Below are 14,277 nucleotides of genomic sequence, written 5' to 3' on the forward strand. Positions count from 1 at the left end.
ACTCTTTCCTCCCCCTTTTTGTTTCACGGTCCGTCTCTCATTCTCCCCAACTTTCCTGCTTGTCCACTACAATTTCCCATCTCTGTACAAAGCTGTCTCTTCTCCCCTGCCTCTGTCCCCACACCCTCGCTGTCCCCTCCTCCTCTCTCATTCTCCTGGGTTCTGCTCCCTTCTGTCCTGCACCCTCCAATCCCTCTCTTTCCTCCCCTCTCTTGGATTTCCCATCTTTCCCAGAGTTTCCATGTACCTGGATCTTCCTGTTCCTCTGGTTTTCTGTTTCCCCTCCTGCCCCACCATCTCTATCCCCCTCTTTCTCCAACTCCTCCCTTTCTACTTTTCCAGGAGGCATCTATCTGCCCTCCTCTGGCCCCTTCTGCTCCTTCTCTCCTGCTCTCACTCCCTTGTCCTCCTGCTTTGCCCCCACTCTTTCTTCTCTCCACTCACTTGCCCTCTTTTCTCCACTCTGTACATTTCTCTCTGTGTATATAGTTCTGACCTTACCTCTAGTCTCTCCTCTCCCCTCTCTGTGCGCCCTCCTTTTGCGACTTACTTTGCCTATTTTTTCCCTCTCATTCTTCTCCTTTTTCTCTTTGCTTTCTGACCTGCTCTTTTCCCCTCTCTCTTTGTCCCCCTCTTTCTTAATACACACACACACTCTTAAGTTGTTTCCTTATTCACTGTCATTTTCCAAAGTCCTACAATAAGGTACTTCATTGCTAATAAGAATCTCAATAAGAAACTTAAGTCTCAAGACTCACAAAGAATGCAAAGTTCTCTTTTTAAAAGTGGTCTTTTAACAATATCACTGACACAACCTAACATTTTTCTGGGTAGGTCATGTGGTCAGTGTCAGATATACAAAATGGACTCATGTTTTGAGTAATAGTTTATATTCAATAAGTTTAATGTTTTCTCTTTTCCTAACCTGAGACTCTATATTTTACGCCATCTATAACTAAATAAACTGCCTCGGATCATTAATAGATTCACTTCCTCACACTGAAAATAGGGATGAACTAACCAGACTAATAAATATGTCCAGAAAACTCCATTCCTATCTTGAAAATAGGAAGTTTTTATTTCAAAATCTACTAACATTTTCCTTTATGTGTGTAATCCAGGGATAGTGAAAAGACATCAAAGGAACTTTAGCCACAGGAACACCCAATTCCCACAGAAAAGCCAGCCACACAGAAGGACATCAGGGCCAGTTCTACTGGAATTGGTGTTTCTTTGAAACTGTCGTCTTATGCTTTTGTTTGTTTGTTTCTGAACAATGTAGGTATCAAAACTGAGCAAACCCGGGCTTCCCTGGTGGCGCAGTGGTTGAGAGTCCGCCTGCCGATGCAGGGGACACGGGTTCGTGCCCCGGGCCAGGAAGATCCCACATGCCGTGGAGCAGCTGGGCCCGTGAGCCATGGCCGCTGAGCCTGCGCGTCCGGAGCCTGTGCTCCGCAGTGGGAGAGGCCACAACAGTGAGAGGCCCGCGTACGGCAAAAAAAACTGAGCAAACCCCAATGGCATTTTTCCCAGAAATAATTCTAACATTTATATGGAACCACAAAAGACCCTGAATAGTCAAAACAATCTTGAGAAAGAACAAAAAAGCTGGAGATAGCATGCTTCCTGATATCAAACTATACTACAAAGCTACAGTGATCAAAACAGTATGATACTGGCACAAAAACAGACACATATGTCAACAGAACAGAACAGAGAGCCCAGAGATAAACCCAAGAACTACGGTCAATTTACAAAGGAATGAGCTCTGAGAGAGAGGATGCCACATTGTATGTGATTTTCAGTGATGTGTAGAAAAATTCTTCAACCTTTTATTTAAGCTTTAGGTGATGCAAGTAAAAATCACTTGATTTAGACATTCTGGCCTGGTGAAGAGTGGTAGAAATGCATCAGGAAGGAATGACAAAGGAGGCAAGAATACACAATGGGGAAAAGGCAGCTTCCTCAATAAACAGTGCTGGGAAAACTGGACAGCTCCATGCAAAAGAATCAAACTGGACTATTTTCTCATACCATATACAAAAATAGACTTAAAGTGGATTAAGGACTTAAATCTAAGACCTGAAACCATAAAACTCCTAGAAGAAAATAGGAGAAGTACACTTTTTGACATTGGTCTCAGCAATACTTTTTGGATATGTCTCCTCAGGCAAGGGAAACAAAAGCAAAAATAAACAAATGGGACCTAATCAAACTAAAAAATTCTTGCACAGCAAAGGAAACTATCAACAAAATGAAAAGGCAACCTATTGAATGGGATAAGACATTTGCAAATGACATGCCCAATAACGGATTAATATACAAAATATACAAAAAAACTCATATGACTCAACATCCAAAAAACAAACAACCTGATTTAAAAAATGGGCATAGGAACTGAATAGACATTTTTTCAAAGAAGACATACAGATGGCCAACAGACACATGAAAAGATGCTCAACACCACTAATCATCAAGAAAGTGCAAATCAAAACCACAGTGAGATATCACCTCACACCTGTCAGAAAGGCTACTATCAAAAACAAATAACATGTGTTGGAGAGAATGTGGAGAAAAGGGAACCCGTATGCACTGTTGGCGGAAATGTAAATTGGTGTAGCCGCTACAGAAGACAGTATATAACGTTTCCCCAAAAATTAAAAATAGAACTATCATATGATCCAGCAATTCCACTTCCGAGTACTTTTCTGAAGAAAACAAAAACACTAATTCAAAAAGATATATGCACCCATATGTTCGCTATAGCATTATTTACAATAGTCAAGATACAAAAGCAAACTAAGTGTCCACTGACAGATGAATGGGATAAGAAGAAGTGATATACATATACAATGGAATAATACTCAGCCATAAAGAAATGGAATCTTGCCATTTGTGACAACATGGATGGACCTAGAGGGTATTATGCTAAGTGAAATAAATCAGACAGAGACAAATACTGTATGATTTCACTTAAATATGGAATCTAAAAGAGAAAACAAATGAACAAACATAACAAAACAGAAACAGACTCATAGATACAGAGAACAAACTAGTGGTTGCCGGCGTCGGGGGTAATGAGTGAACTAGGTGGGGGAGATTAAGAGGTACAAACTTTCAGTTATAAAATAAACAAGTCATAGGGATGTAATATACAGCATAGGGAATACAGTCAATAATATTGTAATAACTTTGTATGGTCACATCATTTTGTGATGTATAGACGTATCAAATCACTCTGTTGTACACCAGAAACTAATATAATATTGTAAGTGAATCATACTTCAATAAAAATATGATTAATAATAAAACAGCAAACCCAAAAACACAAAGTAATAGTAAAATACTCAACACTACAGTTATACTAAATAGTAGAAAAAGGGACTTGATCACACGTCCAATGCCCATGTCACAATATCAAAGATAAAATAATTTGGAATACCTTTAAATAAAATAATTTTTTATTTAAAAATTAAAATAATTTTTAATACCTTTTTTAAGGTTTAATACCTTTTCGTGCTTTTCAATAATTCTTTTATTGCATTATCTAACCTAGTTTGAATTATACCACCTTATAAGTTTACATATTAAAATGTAACTAAGTCAGACAGGGGGCAATCCAGTATGAGACGTGAAAAGTCCAAGTGGGGAGGGTATCCACCCTTGTGGAGGGGTCAGAGCCTGAGTGAGGTGCAGAGGGCATTCATAAGGAGGAATGGGCAGCAGTGGTGATGGAAGATGAGATGGAGTAAGAGAATATCTATATTCACACACACATATATTCTCTAGATTTGTCTACTTAAAGGGCCTGGAGGGGCAAACCTCCACAGCAATAAGTGCATTTAGTTCTCAGAATTTTTCTCCCAAATACCATTCTCCCCCAAATGGAACTGGGGCTTCTTGAATAAATGGCTAATTCCAGAGGTGGAACAAGAAAAATTCAAGGGAGCCTGGAATATTTTAATGTGCAACAAAGCAAGGAACTACTCGAAGAATGATGGGACCATGTTAGAGGACAGGTCAGCTGGCCTGAAGGGGCTCCATTGGCCAAATCTGGGACAATCAAAATAAACAGTGCTAGAAACCTAATATAACCTATTGAATAAGACGAGCATCTGTTAAGTCCATACTGATAAAAATAAATAAATGAATAAATTGAAAGTTTGATTTAAAAAATGGAATGTTTACTTAGTTTCAAAGAACCACTCCACAAAATATTTGTTACAAAGGGAAACTGAGTACTTCACAGTGATAATCCTGGCAGACACCACCTTAATTAAGTGACCCAAGTAAACATCACCGGTCATGGGGCAAATCAAAATCGCATGCTGCCTCATAGGAAGTGGTGGGAAAAACTTAGTGTTACTTCTGTTACATTCCTGCCAAAGATGCATAACTGAATCGAATCACGAGGAAACATCAAATGACCCAAATCAAGGGACAGTCTTCAAAACAGCTGGTCTGTCTTCAAAAGTGTCAATGTCAAAGAGTTCCAGCATGAGGAGATTTAAATGCACATAACACCAAACAGCTCCTGTTTCTGAAGTGGATCTTTTTGTCAAACAGGACATGATTGAGATGATGGGAGAAGTGTGAATGGCATGTGAGAATTAGGTAGCAGTAGAGTGGGATTCTCTTTCCCGATCTGGAAGGTTGTTACTTGGTTATGCTTGTAGGGAATATACACTAACGGGCTCAGGGGTGGTAGGGCATCAGGTTGGCAACTTACCTGCAAATAGTTCAAGGAAAAAAATTCTTTGTAACTTTGCTATATTGAAATTGTATCAAAATTTAAAAAGGAAAACAGTATCTAAGAACTTACCTTTTCATAGGGTATCTGCAGCAGGTCTAACACCACTGAATGAGCTCCCATATTTTTCAGTAATCGTTGATGTTGATTCCGACACTTTTTATTCTGTACACAGAGTTTACTTAGCCTAATCAAAATCTTTCCAAAGAAGAAGAAAAGCATTACATATAACAAATACAAGATTAAATATAATAAATGAACAAAACTTCTTTGCCATGCCAGTATAAACTCATACAGAAATATTTCCCATCTGCTGACCTCCTTTACAATCCGGTAGTTGTTCCTCTTATTGCTGTCAATCTGAGGTTTCTTTGTTCCATCTTGCACTGGACTTAAAATGTTTGAGTCCTAAAATAAACACAAAGATGTATGTTATGCCCTATATACCTTTGTAATAAATTTATTTATTTTGTAATAAATAAGAAATACTTCTTGTAATTATTTTGTGATGAATTTATTATTCAACTTAAATGTTCCCTTGGTATTTTTTATCCCATAAAAAGCTCCTTGGCTTAAATGAGTCATGAAAATGACCACTTCCCAACAACAACCAATTACAAGATCTATGGCATTACTAATAATTAATGAGTTAAGTTTAAAAGGAAAGGGTATTACAAGTAACATTATCAGTCTATTTCCTTATGCTAAATGTATCAGACATATCATGACTTTATATTGCCTATAGGAAAAGGAATAGTAAAAATCCAGGGCATAGGAGGCATAATTTTATTATTAGGGATGAACTTCAGGGAAAAAAAAGAAAGACTGAAGGAGCATATCATAACATGACATGTTAAAACACTTCAGGGATGGGAGGAAAAAGCACCTTAACCCAAGAATTCTCTGACAGGTTACCATGACATCCTTAAGAGTCATGACTGGGGGCCAACCCAGTCATGAAAATGAAAATGAAAATGAAAAAATGAAAAATAAAAAAAAATGGAAAAAAATTTTTCTTTATTTAAAAATAACATTTTAAATTACTAAATTAATAAAGCTTATTAAGAGGACTTGAAACACCAAAAGCATTTCATTATAACAACCATTATCTATAGCAGTACAATAAAAAAACAAATACAGGGAGATACATATTTTAAATATCGACTATTGCAGTCACCATATGAAAATAAAACATCACTTACAAACAATTTAATACCTGAACATTTATTAAGACTTAATACATTTCTGGTACTAGGCAATGGTGAATAGATATAAAAGTAATAGAAGATATGGTCCTTCCCACAAGAAAATTACAGTTTACCTAAGAAAACAGGGAGAAATATGAAAATAAAGATTTGAACTGAGCAGAATTCACTATTCAAAGAGAGAGACAGAGGCTAGTTATAGCTTTAGACAGCTTTATGGAGGAGGGGAAATTGAAGCTAAGGTCTTGAAAGATGAAAACTACTTAGTTAAGTATGAGAGAGGTGTGGAAGGGCAGGGGGACACTTGTTAGGCAAAGAAGTCACCTTAGCCAAAGGCACTGTAGAAAGAAAAGCACAACAGTGTGTAGAAAATGACAAGAACTGACAAAGCATGTTGCAAAAGTGGACAATTAGATGGAGTGGGGCCTGACCACCTCCCTGATTTACAACAGGTACAAAATTGCACTTGGGACGAATGTCAAGTTCAACGTGGGTTAAAACACACCCTAAAGTCCTGACTACATTGAAGGTGTTGGACTCACAGCTAAAGGGGACTCCAATCTAAGCTCAGGAAAAAGTAAAAAATATACGAAGCCAATTGATAAATTTTATTTGTCCCTGTTTTTCCTACTGTGTTCCATGAAAAATCACAAAATTAATGCAAACCAAGAAAGAAAAATATATATTTTTTCCTTGCTAGTCAAAGAATTCTGATGGAAGGCTTCAAGCAGGCGAGTGACTTGGCCCATGCGGTGCCATCACCACTGCTCAGTAAGCTCCGTGTTCCTCTTTGACTTCTCTCCAGGCGAATATTGTCCAAGACGGAGGCTCCCAATCTGAGCTCCATTTAGCAAGTAACTCTTCTTCCATTTCACCGAGCATAAGGAAATTCCCCTACATGACACTGCCTCTTCTCCATCTGAAGATGTCCAGTACCATCTACAAAACCGTCTACCTTCCCTGCTACGTCTCAGAGAAAAAGAACTTTTGAAGCACGGATTTTTAACTTCCATCTCCCCCTGCCCCTTCTCTCTGCTTCACCTCTGTTTCTTGTGCACGGACAGTTTCCACCCTCCACTGATTCTTTCTGAACTCTCTGAAAATATGGCCAAGTTGAGGCCAACCAAGCACTTTCTGTGATACCGCCCATTCTGGGAAGCAGCCTTGAATCTCAGATTACTACCCCCACTAAATTCCTCAAAAGAATAATCTACTGTATTAGAATTCTTTTATGTGTCAATGACTCAATTACTAAAACTGCCTTTGGCATCTGATTCTATGGCTCACTACCATTTCCTTTAAATCTCACTTTGTTTTACTATGACAGGATACTCTCCAAGATTTTCTGACCACCTTATCTCTTTCACTCAATGGAACGGGAACTGCAAAAAGCAAAGAATAAAAACACTGCAAGTATTCAAACTGTTACTGTTTCCTTCCAGGGTTGCCTCATCTATGCTAATAAATCCTAGGAAAGAAATGAAAGCAATCCAATCTCCACCCCAGGTAAATAAAAGAGGAAAAAGAATGGGAGATATTGTCTACAAGACAATAAACACTAAGTGAATCTGAAAAAGTTGTAGAAAATGTAAAACTATATATGTAAGTGAAGTCAGCGCAGAAGAGGGAAGGGGCCCAAGTGGCTCACGTAAATATAAACTGTTTAGACGGAAGAGGCTGGAGGTCAGAGCATGAGACAAACAGCGTTTCTATTTGATAGCAAAAATAATTTATAGATGAGAAATAGAAATTGCAAAGCTAGAAATATAATTAAATTTCCTTTTTCTGATCACAAAGGTGAAGGCTGAATTTAAAAAGGCCATATTCACTTTTTTTCTGGAAGAGAAGAAATATTAAAGAAAACCACCCTTGTAGTCCAAGCCAGGATTAAGATGCTACCAAGTCTAAAGACTGACAAAGCTCCTAAGGTGGAAAGGAGATCTTTCTGACATACGTCAACTTAAAAAAAATCAGTCAGAAATACAGGCAAAGTTTTGGCAGATATATTTAAGTCTATTTTTTCTAACAATGGCCTGCAAATAAAGCAACTGTCTTGTTTTAAGAAAAGTAATCTCAGGGAAGATGTGCTACATTAGAAAAAGTTATGTTCTCTAGTTCTGCCCAAGGGAGGATACAGACAATGCTAAACTTCCTAAGTATGGGAATGATGAAGAAAACTTATTTTAATTAAAAATTGCCAGCAGTCAACAAAAGGAGGCAATGCTGGAGAATTCAATGAACGGCCCCCTTTAGTTTCAGAAAATAATTCAATGTAATTAAACCGAACAAAAATATTAACCCACAGAACATCTGGAAGATCCCAAAACAGAGATTGGGGGAATTTAAGAAATATGTAAACTATATAACTACAGTGAGGTTTTGTTTTCTTATGTTGATGCCAAAATTCTCTAAGTAAAGATGTTCTGAGAGTTCTCTTCCAGAAAGGGAAGAAATTAATTATATTTTTTATATCCTATGCAAATTTGGCCCTACATCAGTGCCCAAATCTACAAAGCCGTGGCTTTATCCTAATGACAAAATATTAGTTATGTGTAAAATGTAGAATTATAATTTATTCAGAGTCCCAGAGCTGAGCAGACTCAGGAAAAAAAAAAATGTGTAACACTGAGAACAATGCCATGCTTATAGTAAATATCCATATTATCCTCTTGACAGCAGTGATGAAGAATAAATATGGAACTCCAAAAATACTTGCACTTTATTGTAATTGTTTCCAACCATCTGGAAGAACTTGAATTTATTTCCTCTAGTGGAATACGGGAACCACTTAGTTAAGTGATTTTATTGAGGTGGCTAGATTTTAAATTGCACAGTATATACTGTAACATAAAGCAATACATTCAGAAACAACAGAGCAAGGAGAGTCTAGAAGGGTCTAGAAATTTAGGGAAGAGTCTAGAAATTAGACGGTCACATGGATCTAGACAGACAGAGTGAATACCTAAACAAATAGTGGTTCTGAACACAGCGTTGCTCTCAAATTTATTTGGCATCAGGCATGGAAACGCCTTTTAGATCAATAGCAAAAATGATATAAGAAAATAATACTGTATGAACCATATGGTGAACTAAACATGGGCACAAATTAATGAGGATCTGGCTCCTTAACTTAAACAAGGGCAATCATTTTTTTTTTTAAAAAAAGAACTTTCCAAATCCTACAACTTCCTGCACCTACTACAGCTGTGATTAAAATAACTCAGTGCATATTTACGATAGCCAGGACATGGAACCAACCTAAATGTCCATCAACAGATGAATGGATGAAGATGTGGCACACATATACAATATACAATGGAATATTCCTCAGCCATAAAAAGAAACGAAATTGAGTTATTTGTAGTGAGCTGGATGGACCCAGAGTCTGTCATACAGAGTGAAGTAAGTCAAAGAGAAAAACAAATACCGTATGCTAACGCATACATATGGAATCTAAAAAAAAAAAAAAAAAAAGTGGGACTGATAAACCTAGTTGCAGGGCAGGAATAAAGAGGCAGACATAGAAAATGGTCTTGAGGACATAGGGTGGGAGGTCGAAGCTGGGGTGAAGTGACAGTAGCATCAACATATATACACTACAGAATGTAAAAAAGTTGGCTGGTGGGAAGCAGCAGCATAGCACAGGGAGATCAGCTCAGTACTTTGCGATGACCTAGAGGGGTGGTATAGGGAGGGTGGGAGGGAGGCTCAAGAGGGAGGGGATATGGGGACATGTGTATGCATATGGCTGATTCTCTTTGCTGTGTAACAGAAACTAACACAGTATTGTGAAGCAATTATCCTCCAATAAAGATCTATTTTTAAAAAATAGCTCAGTGCATGTCTTCTTTTTGTCCCCATCCCAGTGAAGTGACAGGTGTCCTTCCTCAGCAAATGTCATCAAGTCAGCAAGACTGCAAAGCATTCTGCTCACCGTCTGGATTCCCAGCCTTCTCTTCCTGCATCCACTATTTAACTGAATCAGTGGCATCATTTACCAATCACCCTCCTCCCAACTTCAGATGTCAAATGCCATCCCTTTCCCTTCCCACCTCCCTCCAAAACACACACAAAAAATCTAATACTCAGTCTTTTATACCTGTCTGACCAACCATATGATAATTTAGTTGAAGCTCTTCCTAGTAAATAGCACCTCCTTCAGACAACTGAATGATAGCCTCACTGTGGGAGAATGAGGTATTTTCTCTCCCTCCCACCTAAGACTAACATCACATACCACCCGTTCGGGATGATATCCAGGGGGATGCAGGAACCCTAACATCAGCCTAGATCTAATTATCTGACCTTGCCTGTAAAGCTAATTCAGACCATCATGGGGTCATGGTCGTTTCTGCTTCCCTGGCTGGCACCTAAGGCTGCTTGAAGGCTTGGTCCAAGATCCACAGCGCAGGGCAGAGGCTGTGTCCACCAACACTGACCGATAACGCCCCTCCAGATTTCCCTCAACCTAGGCACAAATCCCTGCCCTTCTAGAGGGTAAATGCATATTCTTAGTCTTACTCCAAACCTGTTTTCCTTCCCTTTGTCCTAAGACAAATACAAACATGGCATTTTCAGATTCATTTGATGCCATTTTAATGAGTATTCGATGATGTTTAATCAGATGTCCTAGAAAATACCCCAAATCTCTTTGACCATCTATATCTCCGATAAATAAGTAATCAAAAAAGGATGTACCACTGGATGCATTCTCTTTGCTTAAAGACATATTCCAGAAAAAAGGGAATGTACTGATGACAGGTATGTTCAATGTAAACTAATAGCTGCTTTCATAGGAGTACAACAGGAACCCACTAGAGCACAGCAATGTACAGTACTTTTTTCTATAATACTTTCTATAATACTTTATTTATATTATATAATACCTTTTAATTCACTCCTCACCAGTATTATATGAAATTAGAAAGGATAGGCAACCCTTTAGTCAGCAGGGTGACAAAGACTAACAAAGCACTGTGCAGGAAATGAGAACAGTGATATAAATAGAGCCCTTACCGACTATGTCTGCTACCTGATGTCATGTGAAGAAAGCATTCTTAGGCACAGTCACCTCAGAGCACACCCCAGTGCGACTGAGACAGGGGGCTGTATGTACAGAAGGTGAGAGGAAGAAATCAGCACCCTCTCTTCGACTCCCTCTTCAGCAAGCAATCATTAAGGAAACACTGCTGCCTGGCCCAATGACACAGGTGGCTCCGATTTGAATGAATCAACTATAATTTCCTTGCAAGCCACTCGTTGAGGAAAAAAACATATAGGAAGTTCGAATCCACGCTAGCAACTTACATGAAATTGAGAACAAATGGCAAAGTGAAAAACTGAATAAAATAGTAACTGTCCTCTATAACATGAAAGGAAATAATAAGTTTATGCTAAAATGGCATTAATTTTAAATGTAGGCCAGAAGACAAGAGGGAAAAAGATTCTTATCCTGGAAGTAATTGGAAGAAACAAACTCAGGAGATATAAGCATTACATTTAAGAACTTGCATTACAACCAAATAGAATGAGAATGTGTATAAGTAGCATTTGGCTCAAAGCCAAAAATTAGTTTTCAGATGCATGTCTTGTGAAAGGACTTTAAGTGACACTCATGTGTAGCAATCACCTTCAGCAACATCAGCTCAGACATAAAGGACAGAGGTATGTAACGTGATATAAACAAGTAAAATAAATATACAAGGAGGTTGAGGGCAAAAACAGAAAGTGGAGACAAGAAAACGAATTCCGTAAAAGGAAAATTCCGGAAAGCACTCTCCCAAATGAATGGATACAAGTTCTCCATGTAGCCATCACAATGTCCCTCACTGGTCAGATCCTGTAGGAATATTCTGTCTGAAACTCCTGTAAGTCTTTCTGAACCAAGTGGTGAAGGTTAGACATTCTACCAGTTACTTTTGCCAAGAGTCAATCAGAAGTTTTGCTGAAGAAACCAAGTCTACAGAGAACTATTTCCCTGCTGTGCAGAACCAAAGTACTAACACTTGGGAAAGCACCATTTTCTTTCAAGATATCTTTCTAGAGGGATCAGCTTCCTTACCTGTTTGCTTCATCAAAGAAAAAAGATCCGAAGTGGTCGGCAAAGAATGGAAACTGGGTTTTGCTTTTAAAGAGTAATGAGATGTGGAGGTAAGAGAAAAACCATCAGACAGCGAAGGGGCGCTGAGAGAGAAGCAGAGGAAAAGCAAAAGGGGGAAGGGAAGGGGGAGGGAGGGAAGGAAGGAAGGAATTCATTCTCTCAGTAACATAAATCAGCAAACTAAAATTCAAATACCTGTGAGGAAAGTTAATGCTAAGAAAGACAACAACAAAAAAATCAATAATGAGATTATATCATTCCCAGTGAAATGCAAACAATCAAATAGTCTGAAAGGACTTTGAAATATAAGTACGTTTAAAATAATCATAGAGATAAAGTGAGGAACAACATCTCTCACCCCAGGTGATTACCGCGTCTGTGGTTACCGCGGCTCGGGATGACCCCATAGCATCACTCGGCGGGGATAAGGGCGAGCTCTACTGGGAAAGGGGGAACTACAAGCCAAAGGCCAGCAGAGAAGGCGTGTGCGCCCCAGCCTTCCATCACCCCCCGGGGAGGTACAGCTGCTCTGCTGGACACCAGTCTGGGTCTACACTTCGGAGTAACCACCCATGCCCCTACCTCGTAGCAACTTCTCACCGGGCAAGTTTGAGAGTAACGGGTCAATGGACGTACACAAAACGTCTTGGGCACCAGGCAGTCTGGATTCAGGTGCCTGTTGTTGGTAGGAATTGACCAGGTACAGGAGCTATGAGGCCCACAGAAATGAGAATGCTCCTGCTGAGGGGCAGAAGCCTTAGGTCCCATGAGAAGCCAAATTAGTGCACAGCCTCTTAGGAGAGAAGATGTTGCCCTGCCCCTCACACCACCGCACCTCACCCTGCAAACAGACAGCCAGTTGGTTGCCCAGGCAACCCAGAGTGAGCCCCCAGGGACACTTCCCAGTTAATTCTGCCCCATACATCACACACCCGTTAAAAGAACGAAAAGTTATGAAGTGAAAACAGGCAGATATGAATCTAGAATGCATAGATATGAAAGAGAATCAATCAGAAACCCCGAAAAGGAAAAAAATAGTCCTTGAAGTAAAAACTAGATAGATGGTTTAAACATCAGACGTCAGTGATGACTATAATTTCTTTTTAAAGGAGCAGGCGACCACATATAGGTAGGTAGCTAGATGCAGAGACAAATAAATATAGATATACAAACACAGAAGCACAATCACTGTGAAGAAAAATTAACAACCAAAATATTTAACACGAGTGGGAACTTTGTGTCCTGTGATGCCCATGTGGCCTGCTTCTCAACTCTTAAGAGGTGAATGAGCATAACGGGCAATGCTGACTTAACCCACTCGGATATGGCTTCCTGAGTTAATCCCTCCCCTTCCTATATTTAGAAGTCAACACAACATATTTGAATGTGAGGCGCTAGTAACACTACTGAGACAGTCAACTTGTTACACCCTAGCCATCAAGCTTTCAGCACCAATGGTATAATCTTTTCATGTCGTGGAGGGCAAGTTAATAAAGGGAAACCCTGGAAGACACACTAGGTAATAAAGCTCATAGGTACTAGGGATGCAGTGGGCTTACTAGAAGACCAAATCCATCCGTCCTCCCCCTGCTTCTACGAGATCAACTTCAATAATGGGATAATTTTGGCTTCACTGAGATTTGTTAGTGTTAGTAAGTGGATTATCAATTCACATTTATTGCCCCAAGTACACAGAGTTTACCACTGAGGGAAAAAAACACTTTTATGTCATTGGAAACATTTCTGATTACTAAAATGAAGACTTACTTTAATGCTATCTGGTCTTCTGATATCTAAGCAGGCACAAAGACCATTATGAGCTGTTTTAAAACAATGCCAATCATCCTGTGTTTAGAGCCTTTGTAAAGATTTACTAAACAACAAAGGATTATTATCTGATTGGTCTGCCAGAGTACATGCTGCCTGCTACTGGCTGTTTCCATTGATATTGTGATATATTTCATCCTGTTTACAATAAACTGTCACTACCTCTGGCAGTTGGTTCATTGTATAATGTAGATTATTTGGCTGTGTACAATTAGTAACTTTGTAGTTTCTCACTTTTTCTCCTTATATTAATCTATTATAAATGTACCATTCTCCTGGCTTCTCAATGCACCTACTTGTATACATTTCTACTGCTGCTTCCCTAGTTCATGCTTACACCTGAATTTGGGCAAGGGGCCCTTAACTGGTCCCCTCCTTTAGCCTCTTGTGCTGCT

General features: G+C 39.0%; 1 protein-coding gene across 1 annotated transcript in view; it reads right to left on the reverse strand.

The window, feature by feature from the left end:
• The window catches only part of ITPR2 (inositol 1,4,5-trisphosphate receptor type 2), a 547,001-nt gene that overhangs the window by 284,889 nt on the left and 247,835 nt on the right, over positions 1-14,277 (reverse strand). The window contains exons 27-28 of the mRNA XM_007446283.1: positions 5,069-5,158; positions 4,823-4,948 (exon numbers count right to left, since the gene is read on the reverse strand). Coding sequence (XP_007446345.1) covers positions 4,823-4,948; positions 5,069-5,158 — 216 coding nt within the window. The remainder of the gene's footprint in view (positions 1-4,822; positions 4,949-5,068; positions 5,159-14,277) is intronic.

The sequence above is a fragment of the Lipotes vexillifer genome, unplaced genomic scaffold (genome assembly GCF_000442215.2).
Source record: "Lipotes vexillifer unplaced genomic scaffold, Lipotes_vexillifer_v1.1 scaffold477, whole genome shotgun sequence".
Classification (NCBI taxonomy): domain Eukaryota; kingdom Metazoa; phylum Chordata; class Mammalia; order Artiodactyla; family Lipotidae; genus Lipotes; species Lipotes vexillifer.